The sequence below is a fragment of the Haplochromis burtoni genome, unplaced genomic scaffold (genome assembly GCF_018398535.1).
Source record: "Haplochromis burtoni strain Fernald_Lab_line unplaced genomic scaffold, NCSU_Asbu1 Contig_197, whole genome shotgun sequence".
NCBI lineage: Eukaryota > Metazoa > Chordata > Actinopteri > Cichliformes > Cichlidae > Haplochromis > Haplochromis burtoni.
Genome location: NW_024582558.1, coordinates 169,035 through 188,536, shown reverse-complemented (window position 1 = coordinate 188,536; position 19,502 = coordinate 169,035). Strand labels below are relative to the sequence as shown.

The following is a 19,502-nucleotide window of genomic DNA, read 5'->3' as shown; positions in this document are numbered from 1 at the left end:
TCTAATCATCCTCTTCCATCCAAACTGAGATCCAACCCCACCAAACATCCGTCCTCGTGTCTCAGGGACACAATGATATATATTTTTGTTTCAGCCTGGTTCCCCTACCTCCTGAGCATTTAACTTGATTTCACACTTGATGTCATCAACAAAGTCAAACTGAAACACAATCATTTTGTTTATCATTGATCAGTCAAAATAGCTTAGGCTGTTCCCCACCATTCATATGCATCCAATTTCAGCCCCGTAATCTCTAAGCTTCTATTTATCTCGTACAGTGGAGCCTCTCTCCTCATACTACATGACTGAGGCGCATTGGCACACTTCAGAAACGAGCTGAGCCAATGTGCATTGGGCCATCAGTCATTCACAGAGTCAGACATCTAACTAAAACCACCGAGTTGCTAAAATGTCACACATTTCACTTAGCAAATGCCTAAAAAAAAGGATTATAAAATACTTTTCTATATTTCTTTTTCATTTTTTTCCTACATTTTCCAACATTAGCCATCTGCACAAAACAGAAAACGTATGCACTTTAGCCGTCTTATTAATTTAAATTCATGTTACTTACAGAAGGTCCCTTACAAGTCTCCAGTAATCGAGAAACACATTAATCTGTCAAGTTAGAAGTCCTTTTAGGAGCAGTGCCTGAAAATGTGGGAACTAAACATTTACATTTTTAATTTCTAATGTGTTTGGATAATATGCAATTTGAACTGGTTCTCTTCAAGTATCGTCACAAACATTTTCCTGTCAGTGTTCCAGTGTTTTTACAAAGTTAACAAATGGATCTTAGAGTGCTTTTAGATCAAAAGATGATTAGCGTGTATGAATTGCTCCATCCTACTGTGGTCTTTATTTTCATGTTTTAGCAGACCAAAACCAGCCAATATGTTTGCAAGAGACAACTTCATTTTACAGACCTTATTGTGATTCAGATTAACTTCAGTGACATGTTTGTAGAATCATTTAGAGTCAAGTCGCCTAATGCATGAAACCAAGTTTTAGGGGTTAGAAAAGCTTTACATCTCTGGTGGATAGATGTTCTAATCCACAGATGTGCACTGTTATTCCATCTCACACTTTTACATTTAGATTTGTTTTGTGACACAGCATGTGTAGAAAAGATGAAGATTCAGGTTTTCGACCTAAAACGGCTTTAAACATGCATTTTTTTTCTCATTGCCAAAAGGAGAGGGACTCTTCTGGCTGCTCCAGAATCTATAAAAAAATCGATAAAAGATTTCTAAAAAATCTACTACTTACTTGATTCATGACCTCAGTGAAGGGTTTCCTAATGAGTATATGGTCTCAAATACTAGTTTGAGTCTTACTGAGCACAACTTGATGTCCATTTTTATAAAAGGAATATAATGCAACGTATTCTTCAGTGTGGGCCTCCCGCTTAATTGATAAATCACTACAGTGTCTTTAGTTGGCTTCAAAAAACCAAGATTGCCAAGTCATCCACAAACTATGGGCATCTTTTATCTATGGTTTATGCCTGAAGGACAAATCAAGAATCCTCTGACTTTAAAATGTGTCTGTTATAAAGTGACTTGGTTGTTAAACTTGCTATATTTGTGCACGTGCACAGTTTTACTCTTGACACAACTGTCCTTTAAGGTCACTATCATTTGTTTAGGAGTTTTTTGTTTTTTTTCTACTTGTTATTGGTACTGGTACTGACTCTTTGCAGGACTCAGTGTTTTTTGTTCCTTTAGTGAGGTTCGAGGAGAGGAGACTACTTAGTGACAACATCATCTCTCCTTCATCTCTGCTTTGCTGCAGGCCAAAACCTGAATGCTACTCCTCCTCCCCGGCGCTCTGATATTGACGAGATCCCCTAATGTGGTTAAAAGCCCCCCTTAACAGGCATGACTTTTACAGGCCCCCCTCATGATGTCCTGGAGGAGTACTCAAGGGGGATTGAGGAGGTTGAAGGAGGTCAGGAGGAAGCTCTAGTAGGGGGTTCTGAGGGGGAAATGGAGAGAAGAAATCTCTCCATGCTGCTCAAGTACATCAAACTAAATGATTTTTTTTCGTGGTTCTTATCTTGCATCAGTGTGTACAGATTTCTGTGCATGTGTTTACCTACCCTTTGTAATCACTGTATTTACTCTACGCGAGCAGGCTGGTGTTTGAAAACTGATATCTGGACTTCTCATGCACCATCTCTCCCTCTTTCTCTCTCAACTTCGGGAAGTGCAAGTAGCCATATCCTGCCCTTTGCTGCCCCAGGGGAGGCATCTATCACTTGACGTTTTTAGTGTGGCTTCTCAATTAACCCATGAAAACTGTAAAGCTCTTTTCTTCTTTTTACAGCTCAGCAAAAGCAAGTGAATGGCTTAAATAAATGCGTCATTAGTTCCAGCACTGGCCTGTCAAAATAAATTATCAGTTTACACCCATCTAAAGCAGCATTACTGTCAGTACAACGTAAATGTTTATTTTGAATTACGACCTTATTATGGGATTTCAGCATAACCCGTAAATCACCGGCCTCTTGGATTTTTCACTTTCACAAACTTTTGAAACATTGCTTGGATTCAATTTTACAAAAAAAAAAAAACAAGTCACTGCCATTTTTGGAACAAAATGAGGCCTTTCCTGTTGCAACTTTCAGCAGTGCTACATGAATTATTACACCACCTTCTGCCCTAACATGACTTTGACCACTAATCTGTCCCGTTGAGGGAAAGCTGGCACGCTGTAATGGCAGTAAAACGTGTCAAACTTTGCCACAGAACAGGCCCTGCAGTTGTTTATTTGTTCAGCTTGAACACTTGTAAGCATCTGTTAACACAAGCCTTGTCCTTTCATTTAGACTCATGCTATCTTCTCCACAGCACACGGTGATGAGGCAGTTATTTCTTTATTGCCACTGTTGTCAAAAATGTTACTTAACCAACAAACTGAAAAAAGAACAGCCTGTGACCCTTTATTTCATTTCTTCTGTTGAGTGCAGCTGGTGGGGCTAAGACGGGCCATCAGCAGGCAGAGAGGACAGAGCAAGTTAAACAAGATCAAACTCAGCAGTGGCTCCATACCCAGGCCACTCATGGGCATTCAGACAGGTGAGCTATTTAATGTAGATCATAAGGTGATGAAGGTGGTGTTTATGCATCTATCTGTATTGATTCACCTTAAGACCTGCGCTGTATCATTCTAAAATAAAATATTCCAGTGCACTGAGAATGACATATTAACTTAATTGATTAACTTATTAAATAATTTCCCCCAGGGATCAATAAAGTATTCTGATTCTGATTCTGCTGAATCAGGGAGATGACAGAAATAAGTCAGTGTGTAGGCCTGTGCTATCCCTGCCCTATTTAAAAAAAACAGACATAATCCATATAATTTGTTTCTTTTTTTTAAATTTAATATGAGTTTTTTGCTTGGAAATGGAGCCTGCAATAGAGAGTTAATCACTGAATTGGTGTGAAGCATGCAGAACACTAATCATCTAAGCATTTTGTGTTTTGTCCTCAGTGATCATTTCTTACCGGACATAAACTCATCCATTCTGAACGGAGGCAGAGTGCAGCTTGTAGTGAGTATCGGTCCCCCCAGCCATGCTGTTTCCCCCCCTTGATTTGAATCTTTTTTGTGGCGCAGTTGCATGCATGTAAAGCTATGTAGTATTTACATTTACCAGTCAGAGTCACATCCCACACCGTAGGTCCTCTTCCTTGGAGTCTGTCTCATCAACTTTGATTTAAAGGAGGAAGGGGCGGGGGGAGTCTGAGGTTTAGCTCTGTAGTGACACTTTCAATTGGATCAAGTGGGCGCGATTTCTTAATTTCACTTGTTGAAATCCCAGTGTCACATTGGAGCAGTTTGTTTAGACCTGAGAACGATACTGATGGTTGTGAAGTCTTTGAAGTCACAAACCACAGGTCTCCTCGTGCCATTATGGAGCAGTGTGACTTATGTTTACTGGCAAGAGGGGCCGCCCCTTTCCTCCAGTTTCTTAGATATATCCTCTGACTGCAAAGCTGCTGGGTTGTTGATTTTCAGAATGTTCGACTACTTGCGTGAGATGTTTCATTTTGGGCCTCGTGTGTGTGTGTGTGTGTGTGTGTGTGTGTGTGTGTGTGTGTGTGTGTGTGTGTGTGTGTGGTGCATGCAGGCTAACCCAGCATATGCAGATTGTCTAAATCACACCAGTGGACTGTGGACGAACAGCAATTTGGTTGGCCAGGGTTGCAAAGTGAACAGTTATACCCGTAGAACCTCCTCCAGTCATGCAAGTGAGTCTTGTAAACTTGTAAACTGCTTTTCTCCACAACATCACAGTGATACTGGGAATAATGATCTGGTCTTTCAGCAGAGTGTAAAAAATATCTGTATGTATGTGAAGTAAAAAACCCAACTCTCCTTACAGAAGTGTTTCCTTTAGTTTTTTTTTTTAACACATATAATTTTTAACACATATAATTTATAGCAAATTTAGAGATGTATATATATTTAAAACTCATTATGTATGCAAAATGTATTTTTATGCAAATGTGTTAATTATTACAATTCTAGAAAGTTGCCCTTAACTTGAAACCAAGTTCTGACTTAAAAATAACAATTAAGAAAAGGACCAATAAACATATGAGCTCACTGTCACATATATCTCTATATTCTCCTGTTAGCAGTCACAGAGAGAAAAGCACAGGCTCAAATTCAAACTCTTCAAAATCTTTTGGCAGGGGTGCACATAACTGTGTGTTTATTAGATGTGATCTCTTTAGGTTTGCATAGTTGCACCTATGACTACTGGGCCACACAGATCTGAGTGCGCAGAGCCAGGGATAAAGACCGCTGCTTATTCAGCCTAGACCGAGTCCGCTGGTCGTCTGCTGCGGGAGGGGAGGGGAGCCACAAGGTCGGGCTGGGGACAGAGTGTCGTGAAATTTTCCTCTGACAGGAAACAGGCAGCGAGGGAGAGAAAAAAAATCAGTCCTTTCAGTGAAGAATGACTGGCCCTTCTGTCAGGAGTAGTGGGGCTCAGGAGTTTGAGTGACAAAGATGCTACTGACAGGCTGACAAGCAGATGACCACATTAAACAAGCCCAGGAATCTGAGTGAAGGAGAGCCCTGTCCATGTTAACGAAGCCAAATTGGATTCCGATGATGATTTCAAAATGATATCCACGAGGTGCAGCAGCAGGAACGAGCATTTCCCTGTTAGGCAGGCAGACTCTACGGGGAGTGTGGCCGGGAGAAAGAAAGCCTCTTTGTCCGCACTGATCAAAACATCCATTATCAAAATTGTGAAGGACAAATTGAAATATGGATGTATGTGTAAGGAAAGAATATTTCTTGAAAAGCCAATTAGATATTTTATAAACTTGGAAAGGGTATCTAATGGTCCCAGTGGTCATCAAAAAGTCATGGCTTGGAAATTCCTTATGGAGTAAAATCAGGGAACGCAGCTTCTTTGATGTAAATCTTCATACTGAGCCTACGTGATCCTGCAAAAAAGTGTGACTAACAATCGCCTTCGCCCGTAAAGGGGCATACATCATCAAGGTGGGGGTTTAAAGTTAGAGGGTTCACTTAGTTTGGTATAGCAGTAAAGACTACATAAATAGTCTATAACCTGTTGCAATGCGATACTCACCTCTTGCCGGGACAGTACCATAAAATGCATTTCTCAGCTCACACAATATTTTCATTACGTGTGCAGAGGAAACTACTTCAGTTAAGCTCCTCTTGCAACCCTAATAGGAGTAAGATGACTGAAAACAATTTGTTTGGTCACAGTGGTTTGTTAAAATGAGCAGTTTAAACAAAAATAAAACTCTGTATTGTTAATAACAGAATGCACAACTAGCAGTGCTATTAGGAAAACATGCAGCAAAAGTTCAGTGTTTATTACACTGAACTTTTAGTGCAGTAATGCTTCTGATTTCAAACGCATTACTGCACAAAGTTCCTTAATATACTCAGCCACCAAAGCTGACCTGGAAATAAACACCAAAACGCTGTGTATTAAGAGAGACCACGAGGAAAGGAAAATCGCAGTGTTAGCCCAACAGACTTGAACAAAATCAAAACTTAGAGATGTGTGATTATGTGTGACTTGTGAGCGGATGGTTATTCTATACAGTTTGCCAGCTGTGCGGATATTTGGGGCTAGCATAGAACGTGCGATGCATCCCAGCCCTCCCACCTAAAGAGCGCTTCATGCTGTTGGACTCCCTGTGTGAGGCAGCCGTGCTGACTGCGGGTTTGCGCTCTACACGTGGAATACATCATACCCTGTAGAAGCGCTGCCTTTGTTCTGTATGTTTGAAAAGCTTTGTACTGATCCCCAGGTGAAAGTGGAACGGCCTGTGATACAGCACACACACTGCTCCCGAGAGGCACCGAACAACCCGCCTGCTCACACTTAAGTCTTTAGTGTGAGATTTAATGCAGCACCATCTCGAGTATTTTGAGTCACACAAAATTGACGCTCAATTTTCAAAACATGTATATTAAGTACATATTACAAATCCTCATATTTTAACCTACTTAACACTGCATCATTAGTTAAAGCTTTTATATTTACTTTTATGCCATGCATTTTTAAGTACTTAACAATTTCTATAATGTGACCCTGGCAAACTAACATGACGTTGTGTGTTGCAAAGATAGCCTTCCCTCTAGAAAACTATGTTATGAAATTAATAATAACCCATGTTAATAAATTCTATAAAATATGTGAGCAGACACAGAAGTACAAAATGAGTTCTCGGTGTCAACTGTTGTTTAAAAACACATATAGTATGAGTCAGCAAAGTAAATTCACTCTGCTTGTTTTGAATGTTAAATACTGATGCCGTCTTCTTCCATTTTGTCTCCAGGAAAAGAAGTCCCATCTCCCGTGCGAGTCACGTCTGTCCCGTCAAAAAAGGAGCGTATCTCCTTCCGTGACAACCCGGTTCAGCTGAGCGGTGGCTGGGGAGGAGGCAAGAAAAGGGACAGAGTGCGCAAGTAAAAACACAAAGCCTCCTTCCAGAGGTCACCACTTTTCCTGCCCTTGCTCTGCAGCCTCTAATAGATGCAGTTGCAGCTTTCTTATATGTACTTCGATGCATTTCGCGTCAAAAGATTATTAAAATATGCGTTGGAAGAGCTCACGTGGATACTTTAGAAAATTTTTAGCTATTGAAATTCGATGTGATTTTCCTTTGCCGGTCAGCTTGATTTTTAATGCTGTTTTATTGCCTGCACTAAGATGGAAAAGCAGATGAAAACTCAAGACTCCCTTTTCTGTAAATTAATTAAGGCCAACAGGACTCAGACCAGCCCAAATATCTGCAGGCGGTTCTATTATGTTCATTCAAGTATCAAATGCTGTGTTCTCAAGTATCATTGCCCAAACCTCACTGCATCCAACTAGCACCAAAACACATGGAACAAAGTCACAAATGTTGAGTGGATGACATGCTTCATATGCAAATGATGGCAGGAAATAAGAACCAGGACTTTTAATGCCTGTTTCTTAGGATGCTGTCATTTTGTCTCCATGCAGATTTTAAATACAGATTGTAGCTATGAGATCAGTCTTACCCTTTTCCAATTTTCTGTTGCTTTCTCAGAGCAGACTTTATGAAAGTGCAGAATTTTAGTTTGACTGCCCTGTATTTGCGTTTAACGCTTGCTAACCAAAAGTGCACGTGAAATGACTGCATTTATGTTCTCAGCACAAACGTTGGTGTTAGATTTGCAACACTGTTTTCTTTATCTTCTGCTGTGGGTCGTAATGGCCTTGTCTGTGTATTTGAATTTGGAGAGCCAAGGCGTCCGTCCACAAACACAAGCCCTACTGAAGGCAGTGAACATCAGGCTTGAAGGTTCTTTGCTGAAAATGATAAGTTAATGAATGTCAAAACAAATAGTCAGAGTTGCAGAGTGGCTCCCTGGAAGGAAATGCATGTCGGCCTGTTTATTTTCCTTCTGTCTTTCACTTAAGCATGGCTTGAGGCTGTGTTTTGACTGTACACGATCTGATGGGGATTTTTGTCTTGGAAAGTGGCGCATGCCAGAGATGTGGTGGTCCTGCCCACTTGGGGGCTGTTGTGAAACTGGAGAGCACTGTTCTCCTGCAGCAGGGAGACTGATTCTTCTAGTTGCTTTTTTGTAGACTGTGATCATACCAGTACTGCATAAGTCAAATCTGATGCTTTGCTTTACAGACAGGTGTGCGTGGCCTATCTGTGCCTATGTCTTGTCACTAGTATTACTTGACACAAGTTCAGATTTGCCATTAGAGCTGTTTTCTGCAGCTTCCTATTCTGAAGGGATGTTGTTAAGCTGTAATCTACCACTTTTCATTTCATTTGTTTACGTTTGGATTATGGGTAAATTATATGTAACCTAAGAGATCCAAAACCCATTGCCTTGTAAAATGAGAGCTCCACTGCACATTTAGATAAGACCAAGAATGTCCCTCTCAGCCTCGTCTGCCATGTCAATGGGACTCTGCATCCAGATCTCTCCAAGTGCTCTCTTTAAATGCATTGAAGTCCATAAAACCACATTTCCATGTTTTCACTACAATTTGCAAATTTTGCACATTTTTGCTGAACATTTTTGAAGTACGCTGTGGAGTTATAACCAATTCCTGGCAGCTTTTAGGTTCCTATGCATTTCTGAATGTTTGAAAATGAATTAACAGACACGTGAAATGTTAACTTTGGCCAGTGGTTTCAATTTAAAGAAAGCAGTGGCTATCTGGAAAGATTTCTGAAGAACACTGGTGTACTTTAAATGTGTAGGAGGTTTTTGGTGGTCCAACTAATGCAAATAAAGAAAGCTGTGGTGAGGTAATGCAGGATAAGGGTGTGGCGTGACCTTGACATCAAATTTGTGTGTTGCAAGAAAATAATATATATTCTGAAGTGATTACATTTTTTAGTCAATATTAAATCTTAAAGAGTTTGAATTGTATGTACATTCTTTAAAGGGGACCTTAATTTTGCAGAGATATATTGCGCTACTTAAAAATGCTTTAGAATGTAAAACCCTTATTGATAAAAATGACAGAGGAGTTGGATTCTATTTATTTCTACTTTATTAGTAACTCTGTCAGAGTAAGAGCATATTGTGCAAGCTGCCCTCTAAAAAAGAAAATGGAAATGTTTTCATTATCAAATGTATCATTAAATGAATGTTTAGACACACTTTTTTATGTCTGTTTTTTTATGATGACTCGAAATATAAGATGTGTTTTATGAAGAAGTAAATAAGAAACACAATTTTTGTATTGTAATAATAATTGATGTGATATGATTTTGTTTGTTAAATTTGGTTTGATAATGCCTAAACTGCCTTTTCCTTTGCTGCTGGTTTCAGCAGTTTACTACAATAATAATGGTTTATGTGGTGTTTTGTGCTTTTATAAGTACTTGATGTCTTTTAGCATCTCCCATGACACAGAGGTCATAGAGACTGTTTTGCTGTTCACTGATTATTTTTTTTGTTAAGCCTAAACCTTTTAGATATGTTTCAAGTATTAGGAAAAATATATTAATTTATTAATGTATTAATTGATTAATCATATGCGAAATTTATAGTCTACAAAAAAAATCTTCACAATGACAAGACGAAGAAGAACGAATTTCCCATTTATAATTTCCCTGATATATAAAAAAGCATACACTATTATAAACAATGTATTTAACATTTCCTTTACCCTTGTACTGTACCATAGCATTCGATTACTTAACTGGACGGTTTGCAGTGGTTTCAGTCGTATAGGGGGCCTGTGCAACATGTTAACATGAACTCAGAAGACTTAGTGAAATCACTGAGACTTGAAGCTTGTTAGTGCTCAGGAATGCCTGACTATGGAAAAGCAAATGGCAAACAAAATGAAAACAAACTTTCGTGACGCTGATGCACTGCTTTCACTTTCTGAAATTCAGCCAAATGTTCTGCAGACTCGAGTGGCATCAATAAGCTCACAGTTTGTGCTTTTGGGGAAAATAAACTTTGGTCTTTTTCTGTGTGTGTTTCATGCAGCCAAAGTTTGAAGACATTTCGTTAAATTGAATTATACCCAAGGGTAGCTTTGGGCATCATGATGTCATGTTTATGCCTTCTGAAGTGGCAGATTTTGGCCTGTTCAGTTTCAGCTTTTTTGTGTGTTTGATCATGTTCAGTCACATTAAGGCTCAAAAGGTTGAGAATTAGTTCAATTCAATCATATATTTTAGAATTGTCTTTTTTTAAAGTCAAGTTGTAGGTCTTTCAAGGTTGCTCACATGACATTGGCAGCAGTACTTATAGAATTAGCCTGACTGATCAACTCATGACCAGCTTCTCCACTTTTGCAGAACCATGCAGGAGCTATTGTGGCTGGAATTTCCAGCAGAAAGCCCACCAAACCACAGTGAACTTTTAACATTTTCTCCACAGCATGAGCCAGTGTGCAAGGTCATCGTAGGAAGGCTAAGACACCCCCTGCTACTTAGGAGCACACCTATTTATTTTTATTTTTTCTCCTGTGGCACCATGCAGCCCCAGGTAACTGCCACTGACCCTCGAGCGAACCAAAGCTATGCACGGTGTGCATCGCAGGTGGTGTAGCTCAGGGTGGAGATGTGGAGGTGGAAGATGGGCTTTGGTTAGCGGTAATATAATTCTTACAATAAGAAAATACAGAAGAACAACTCTTCCTGTTCTTTTTTTTTTTTGGTGAAAAACTCGCAGCTGGGTCCTGTGTGTGTGTGTGTGTGTGTGTGTGTGTGTGTGTGTGTGTGTGTGAGGGCTTAATGAAACTAAACTTTCCCGGATGTTTCAATTAAGAAAAACAGGAATGATCAATATTCCAGTAATGGAACTTTTTAAGTTTATTGCTAAAGTTCATAAAATCCTCTTTTCACCCAGCAGACAGCAGTGGCATCCTACTCTAATTAAAGAGCATAGTTTTAGGCTCTTAGTCCAACTGAAAAGAATTTCTCGTCTTATGCTTTTAAAAAGTTTTCAGTTAGTTTTGCAAGCATCAAGCAGCAGCTTCATGCAGGTTTGCAGCCGTAATATTAGATTCTTATTACAAAGCAATGAAGTGCACAAGATCCTCCGCGCAGCTCGAAATGTAATTTAAAGTTTAGCTAAAAATAAAACTTACTCTAAAGCCACCAGATATGACATTTACATTATTATCGTGTTAGAATAATAATAATAATAATAATAAAATCACTTCTTAAAATCCATATTTTGATCGCGTAAAAGAGAAAGTCTGGAATGTGCCACGGTGTTAATAAAGATCTGTTTTTGGGTGCAAATAAATGAAAAAAAGAAGAGAAAATCTTGCATTGGGTTTTCAGAAGGATTTGAAATAAGCAGATTTTTTAAAATAATAATAACAATAATAATAATAATAATAATAATAATAATAATTTACCCGACAAGGACGAACGCATTTTCCACCTTCCTGTTTTAATAATTAAATATGATTGATTATTTTACTTCGTCACATGACAGATTCGCAAATGTCAAATCTGCTTTATATCGTTTTTACTAGTTTGAAGTTTCAGAAATGATCTTTTCTTTAAAATGGTAATAAATCAATCCTCCGAACTTAAATGACTTACTGCAAAATATAACAAACTTATTTATATGTTCACGCCAATGAAATCTCCTCATTTTGAGAACATCTGACTGTTGACTTCCTTCTGCTGCCTACAGGTTAAAATATCCCTCCAAATAAATAAATCACGAGCAGAGTTCTTACAACATTTCCAAAGACACGAATTAAATCCCATTTTCAGCTGAAAGGTTTAGCTGTAGAAAAATTATTGCCTCATTTTGGACGTCTAAACATGCTGTAAATTAAAGTCACTTTTGATTGTTTCCTCGAATTCGTTGTGGGTCTCCAATCACTTTAAACTGCTGTTTGGTTTGGATTCAGGGCGTAGGAGGAGTGGGAGGAGGGCGCTTTTTCATATTCAGAGAGGGGGTGCTCTTTAAGGATCTCGTTCTCTTTGGGGCTATAAAGACGTTGTGCCTTCAAGACAGAGCAAATTATCTTCATCGGCGAATTATTGCTTTACAAGTCGTCTCTACTCGTCGGTGCGCGAAGCGATTAGTTTCTCTTTTTTCTTTTTTTTTAGTGACATTTGATTAGAGCGAGCGGTTTTCGGTGAAGATGATGGAATACATGGAGGATAAGTTTGCCTTGAAAAGCCAAGCGATGAAGGCCAGCGATTACTACATGGATCAAGTCATGGAGAGCCTGGACAGCGCGCAGTACTTCACCAAGTCTTCCCCAAAATGTGTGCAGGCCTTCGGGCTGCAGAGCGGCGAGCACCGCTCCTCTCCCTGCGGGGATCAAACCCGTGAGTACGCTCATTTTTGCAAAGTCAAAGTTATCCCACAAATGTGTGCGCGAGTTAAACGAGTTAAGCGAGAGAGAGAGAGAGAGGGGGGGGGGGGAAGCTTACATTCCCCGAAGTCGATCTTTTCAATGACGTTTAGTTTTATTCTCCTATTAATTACAATTTCTTTTGGATTTTTATTTTCATTCTTTAAATCTAATCTATTTTTTTTTTAACATTATCTGATATATAAAATAATTTAATTTAATCTCCAATACAGGCTAGTAGGTTACATATTTTGGTGCAGTGACTAGCAAATTGAGACTGTTGTTGTTAACTTATCACTTATTTGTATTGTAGCCAGTTACAGTGTGCCAAAAACAGATGAAGACACCTTGCACTCTGACCTCGGGAGGCCCATGGACGGTTGTTGCACTCTGCGGGCGTCTCCGGTGACCACCGGCTCGGAGAAAACCGATTTGGATGACATGGGAGACAAGTGCGACAGTAACGTGTCCAGCAGCAAGAAGAGGAGACACCGGACGACCTTCACCAGCGCGCAGCTCGAGGAGTTGGAGAAAGTGTTTCAGAAGACACACTATCCAGATGTTTATGTGAGGGAACAGCTGGCAATGAGGACAGAATTAACAGAGGCTAGAGTGCAGGTAGAGTTTACCGACCGACTCGTTTTTGCTTAAACATAATGAGAACAGGAGCCTTTAAGCGCTGAAAGGCGTAGCCTAGTACGGCAGCGGGCGTTAATATCCAAATCCATACAGCCTATGTATACGTGAATATATAAGCATAAAGGTTTTGATAGTTGAAATACATTTTCATGTGTGTTTCTTTTAATTTTTTGTTTGAATGTTGTAACTTTTTTATTTTCTGTTGTCCCGTTTTTTTTATTTTTTATTTTTTTTTTAAATAGATTGGCTACTTTTCTCTCTTTCTGAGCCTTTGGGAAAAATAATATTAATAAATGTAAACATATTTTATATTTCTGTCTTTTTTCTTTTTACTTAAAAGGTGTGGTTTCAAAACAGAAGGGCAAAGTGGAGGAAAAGAGAGCGCTACGGGCAAATCCAGCAAGCCAAAAGTCACTTTGCAGCCGCCTACGATTTATCCGTGCTACCGAGGACAGACAGCTACACACAGGCAAGTATTGAGAATTTTATTTTATTTTATTCATTTTAAGCATTCATGGACTTTATTCTCAGCGTCAAAAGAAAATGAGTTTCTTTGTCAGCTGCATGGGCTGGAGGCAGTACTGTGCTTTATAAAGAATACGAACTCTTTACTCTCACTCCTTTCTAAACATCTCAGTTATGTAGGTCACTTCAAACTTAAATTAGTGCTTCGGCCACGATTGCTGATAAATCACTAATTATGAAACCCATCTTCAGATAGGAGCCTGAACACTGATTAGAGTCGCTGTGAGGCGTCATGTCTGAATGAATGAGCTTATATCAGATTGCATGTTGGCTGAGCATTTGTCTTGCTGTTTGGACAAAGGTCAGTTACAAGATGAGAGGAGGTGAGAAGAGAAGAGATGCAGAATGTCAGTGTTTTTTGTGTCTTTTTCTCCTTTTGTTAGGTGTTACATTAAAAACGGACACCAGGCCTTCAAGTGTTGTGGAGACTTTTAGGTTTTCAGAGATGTAAATATGCACACAGCAGCTCTGTAGAGAGATTCGCATTTACACTCTGAGTTTGAGAAAAACAAAAACAAAACAGCTGACGTGTTTGATTCCAAGAGGCAAAAATAATAAAATGTAGTAAAAGGCAGAGTCACAGCTCTGCTATACCCTGGCCGAACACCAGGTTAGAATTCTGTTGGACTGTCTCACATTTTTTCCTCACATATGTTTCTGATAGATTCTCCTGGATATGAGCCATGCCTGTTCATACAGCTGATCCCCATTACTATCAATAAACGGACAAACCTACTTGTAACCCTGTTGGCACTGGCTGTTTCGGTCTGCTGAAACACACTGGACATGAGTTGCATTGCTGTGGCTTTTAGAGAACTTTCTTTTTTTTCTGTCAGCGAGGTTTTCTGTTGTTGTTGATTTCTGTGCAAAAGTTGAAGTCATGCTTAACAATGATGCATGTGGTCAGAAGGGCACCAGTCGATTCTTATGCTAGTTTAACTTAAGGATGTTCATCTGACTCCCAAAACAACCTTAGTCAGTCAAAACGTATTTGGCATTTTGTCATTTGATTTTCAGAAAGCCATGCTTCAGCAAAATGAGCTCTACCAGTTTGGTTACTGTTGATGTGCAATTTGCAGAGTCTTTTAAAGAGGCAGACATATTTCAGTCACTCTTTTTTGACCGAGGAAATTTGCATGCTCCTTAGTTACATTGGCCTGTCCTCTCAGTTTATTGGAAATTTCGCACTGTGTCAGGATCAAATTATTTGGATGTGATCAAGCAGTCAGTAGACTCTGAGCTTATAAGTTAGACAGTCATCCTTCTGTAAGGTGAAGTTTATTAAAAATCGGTCATGTAGTGTATCTCTTGTGTTATCCTACTACTCCCTGACTAAATTTTGGCCACGTGACCTTTTAGAGTGAATTTAGGACATTTTAAACTATTCCGGAGTCACTACGACTGATAATCATACACATCACCATCAAACGTAATCATATCAGCAGTTCACTGAAAAATGTTCACTTAAAATTTCATGGAAAGATGCATTACAAACACAACCCTTTAAACAATGATTTTAAGTTTTCACGCTTTGTATAAAAATATTTTTGTCCACATTTACATTTATTGTATTATTAATATGCAACTATTTAAGATTCCTGTAAGTAGTTTTTACACGCTTTGGAGAATCAGGTCCGGATATTTTCTGAAGTTGACCTTTCAAGCATACAACATGTGGGATGCCCAAGCACTCACTGTGAATTTTTATTCTTACCTGGGCTCAGTTGGGCATCACTCAAACTTTGTATTATAGCGCTGTCAGTGTCAAAACTATGTAATATTCATTGCTATTCTCCTCTCTTTTTTTAGGTAATTGTTAGAAAACTTTAGTGCTACAGTAAAAGTTTAAAATCAGTTGCAACTTTCCAGTTGCATGAGATAACATATATATAAATAACAGAGGACATTTTAAAAACAACAACAACAACATTTTTTAGTGAAAAATACTTCTTTGTTAACTACATACACCGTATTCTCTGTATTTTCTGTTCCATATAGACAGTTCAAAAGGCAATAATTGTACCCAGGATACATCATAGTTTACTTTACAAGATCATGTCTGTAACCCTGTATTTACAATTCTCTTAAATTTTTTCAAATGGTATGTCACAGATAACAGGTCAGCGTACAGTGTCTTTACAAGCCCAGTTATTAATCCATATAAACTAATTTGTACTGTATGCTGGAATGAATTGAAGCCATTCCCTGTAGTATCTAACAGCCTCTTCACCCAACAGATCCCCAACAATCTGTGGCCGAGCCCAGCTCCTGGCAGCTCTGTGGTCTCCTCTTGCATGCTGCCCCGAGGTTCCCCTCCTTGTGTCACTTCTTACTCCCACTCCCCTCGTTCGGCCGCCACTGCTGCTGACCATGGCTACATGGGCTTCCCAAATCAGCAGAACCAATTTGGCCACGTGTCTCTCAATAACTTCTTCAGCGCAGACTCGCTTCTCACGCCGGCAAGTAACCCAGCTTTTGACACCAAACCTGAGTTTGAGAGGCGGTCATCCAGCATCGCCGTGCTGCGCATGAAGGCCAAGGAGCACACAGCCAACATCTCGTGGGCCATGTGATCAGGGTTCCCAGAAAGCCCGGAAACTGTGTGGGAATTTATTATCTTTTTCAATTATCACTTTTTACACAAAAAAGTGAACTGTTCTGAAAAAAAAAGCTCTATGTCACTCACAGTGAAGCTCTAACAAGCCTTTCTTTGCTCGGTGGACTCGAGTTCACTCTCCTACTACTTGTGGTTCTGTGCTTATTAAAAAAATAATACACTCAAGCTCAGACCATAAAATTGAACTAGGAATGAAAGTGTATGACAATCAGCTGTGTTTCTGGCTGAAGCCTGTTTGAACTAATTGAAAGTTGTCATCAAACGGAACCAATACATTCATATCAAGGTAATGGTCCCGGCAAATATTTTCACTCTGGTGAGAAGAGACATTTAATGAACCTTTGTGATCGGTGGAGATGAAAGCTGTGATGTGTATAAGCTTTGTCGTTGTTGTTTTTCTTTTCCTATCACCATTTCCTCTCGACAGAGACAATAACAAAAACCAAAGGCTACCGTGGGATTTAGTACCACTTTGTGCACACTTGGATCCAGAGAGAGGGGTCCAAAACCACTTCAGTATTTCCAAGCACTGTGAATAGCTTTCTTTTACCTTTCATATTTCTCCCTGTCTCAGGACTGAAGATGAGCAGAGCAGAGGAAAAACCTACTTGGCATATTAACGTGTCTGTGTGCTTTGCAGCAAAGCTGTAATCTCTGTTTTCTGCCTTTGTTCTGTATCAAAAGAGGCAGGTGTTGTTTTTTTTAATCATGTTTGTGCTATAAATTTATTTGATGGAATCATAATAAATGGATTTTACTTGATTCTGGTATGGCTGCATTTTTAAAAAAAAGATTACACTGAAATGTACGGCAGGTGTCGACAAACCATGGAAGAACCTTTACATCCAAGATCTTTTATTATTAATTCTTTTGTGCAGCAGAGTTTTAATATAAGTTAAGAAATATTAAAAACATGAGAGTGTCAAACAGTTTTACTGGGTGATGGTTTCCATCATTATTAATATTAGTGCTGCAAATGTTTCTTTAGTCTGTATCTCACAGAACACCCACATCTATGTTAATCTGCAGCTGATTTCTAGCAAATTCACTCTTTACTCCACTTTGAGAGATTGCTTAAGAAATGATTTAGACATTTTAAATAATTACATTTGGAAATTAAGTTGTTTTTAATTATGCTGTTCCATATTTGCACAACTGGTTTATTATGGGAAAAATAGATTAGACAATTAAAGTCATGCATACCTCAGTTCATCAAAGTCAAGTATTTGTTTGGAATACATGATTTTTAAAATGATTTGTTTAACTAAATACCTCTATTTGGATAAAAATCAGCGTCTTTATTCATTTTTTGGCCGTAGGATATGACTGTGTTCTTTTACAAGGAATTTCTTTGTTTCACATGGAATCACGTTTATGCCGAAGAGCTGCAACAAATACCTATTTTCTCCGTTGAATATTTTTTGATGACTTGGTTATTTTGTCTGTGAAATTTTGTGAAATATTGAATTATATTAATAAGTTCAGCATTTCATTTAACAAAGATAAAAAAAACCCTACTGTGGTTGGTAGAAAGTAAAAAAAAATTGCTGGATAAATGGCACAACAAATTGTCAGCATTCTTTCACTTTACAAATTGATTGTAAAGTGAATCATTTTGGCATTAGCCCCTGCAGTTTAAGCAAGTTTTAAATATTATCTGAGAGATATAAAGATAATGAAAAATACCAAACAAGCTGTATGTAACAAACTGTATCATCTTTGAATACTTTTTATTATCTCTGCCTGTTTGTGGCTCAGTTTCTACTGAACATGTAATTTTTAAAAAATGGTCACAAATGTTAGCGATTTGTCAAACAGATGGACATTAGAAAAGTCACTCAAAGAGAAGTTAACAGCGCTTGAGAAGGGACCTATTTTCAGCTGTGGAGTGACACAATGCTTTAGTATTCACGCAGTAGGACAATGGGATTTGGTTCAAGATAAACTACAGTTTCTATGGTTATAGTAATGGAACAAGATATGAATAAGGGATATAGGAATTAGATATATGACTCTTATGTAAGAGTACTAGCATACATTAATTGTTGGATTTAAAATGTGGTACTTACATGGGATTTGTTTACAACAAGAAAATATATCTGGAACCTTATCCAAAATCAGACCTTTCCTGTGGAGTCCAAGTCAGCTCATTAAATGCAGTTAATCTATTTATTCACCAACACCACAGTATGTAAAAAAAATAAAAAAGTTTTGTAGTCTAACATGCTGTCATGTAATTAGGAGCATGTCTTGTTCTTTCTCTGCTGTTTTTTTTTACTGACATCATTGCTTTGTTTTGCTCTGAAATCCCAGCCAGTGGTGAATTGTGTTTTCAGGGAAACCCTGTCTATAGGAACAGCGGGCTTGATTCAATTAGGACCGTAACTTGTGTCAGATGCCTCGGTTTGGAAATAGGTTTGTTTTTTTGAGGTACTTTCTGCTTGCTGCCATTCTGAGAACACCAAGTGCCTTATCTGCGCACATTATAACACACAAGCTTTGATGCAGAAGTGTTCATGGAACAAGTGCTGCATACACTCCCAAAAGTTGCAGTGAGACTCTTCTTATAGTGAACAAATAATTTACGTATGTCTTCACTTTTTCACAACTGCATGTATTGTAATAAGATATTTGTAATAAAACTGCAGTTTAATGTTGCACATACACTTTCAATTTTTGAGTGGATCATGGCTGTTGTCACCAATTCATATCTTCTATTAAGTACTTAATGTTTGATTGTTGTAATTCTTAATGATAATATTGTGTCAAATGTTCAAAAGTTAGTCATCCATCCATCCATCCATCCATCCATCCATCCATCCAGTGGGGGAAATTATTTGAACCTCTGCTTTATTTGTTAGTTTGCTCACTTAAAAAGATACATTTTATTGTCATTTTACTTTAATGGAGAGAGAGAGAGAGAGAGAGAGAGAGCGAATATGAATCAAAAATCAAGAGAAAGGACATTACATGAACGTTATAAATTGATTTGCAAGTCACTAAAATTACAAGGAGTCAGTAATAAGTCAGTCAATCAATTACAGATACTTGTGATCTCAACTCGTTATGCGTATAAAGCACATCTGTCACAGAGTCTGTTTCTGTGATCCCATCCTCTCTACCTCCGAGGACAACAGATGTCAGGAACAAGTGTAGACCTGCACAATATGGCTACAAGACCATCACCAAGAAGCTTGGTGAGAAAGTGACAGTTGTTGATATGATTATATGGAAATGGAAGGTCTAGAACTCCAAAAATCACACTCATGAGGTGAGGATGAGCATGAGATAGGTGGTGGATCACCCAAAACTAGTTGAGAAAATCTTGCTAATGATCTAAAGGCTGTTGGAACCACAGTAACCAAG

General features: G+C 38.6%; 2 protein-coding genes across 2 annotated transcripts in view; both read left to right on the top strand.

Moving 5' to 3' along the window:
- Positions 1-10,639, top strand: part of lrriq1 (leucine-rich repeats and IQ motif containing 1) — a 34,027-nt gene extending 23,388 nt beyond the window's left edge. Inside the window, exons 17-20 of the mRNA XM_005935610.3 lie at positions 2,972-3,080; positions 3,499-3,559; positions 4,139-4,259; positions 6,849-10,639. Coding sequence (XP_005935672.2) covers positions 2,972-3,080; positions 3,499-3,559; positions 4,139-4,259; positions 6,849-6,982 — 425 coding nt within the window. The 3' untranslated portion in view covers positions 6,983-10,639. The remainder of the gene's footprint in view (positions 1-2,971; positions 3,081-3,498; positions 3,560-4,138; positions 4,260-6,848) is intronic.
- Positions 10,640-10,787: 148 nt separating this feature from the next.
- alx1 (ALX homeobox 1) lies at positions 10,788-17,377 on the top strand. Its single transcript, XM_005935608.3, has 4 exons — positions 10,788-12,329; positions 12,669-12,973; positions 13,335-13,463; positions 15,757-17,377. Exons 1-4 carry the CDS (start codon positions 12,140-12,142, stop codon positions 16,090-16,092), a joined length of 960 nt encoding a protein of 319 aa, XP_005935670.1. The 5' UTR covers positions 10,788-12,139; the 3' UTR covers positions 16,093-17,377.
- The last annotated feature ends 2,125 nt before the right edge of the window (positions 17,378-19,502 follow it).

What these genes read in the sequence shown, in the direction of transcription:
- alx1 (XM_005935608.3), top strand. Translation starts at nt 12,140, where the DNA reads ATGATGGAATACATGGAGGATAAGTTTGCCTTGAAAAGCCAAGCGATG. An exon ending in TAACAGAGGCTAGAGTGCAG is followed by an intron (nt 12,974 to 13,334) that starts GTAGAGTTTACC and finishes TTTACTTAAAAG; the next exon opens with GTGTGGTTTCAAAACAGAAG. An exon ending in GGACAGACAGCTACACACAG is followed by an intron (nt 13,464 to 15,756) that starts GCAAGTATTGAG and finishes TTCACCCAACAG; the next exon opens with ATCCCCAACAATCTGTGGCC.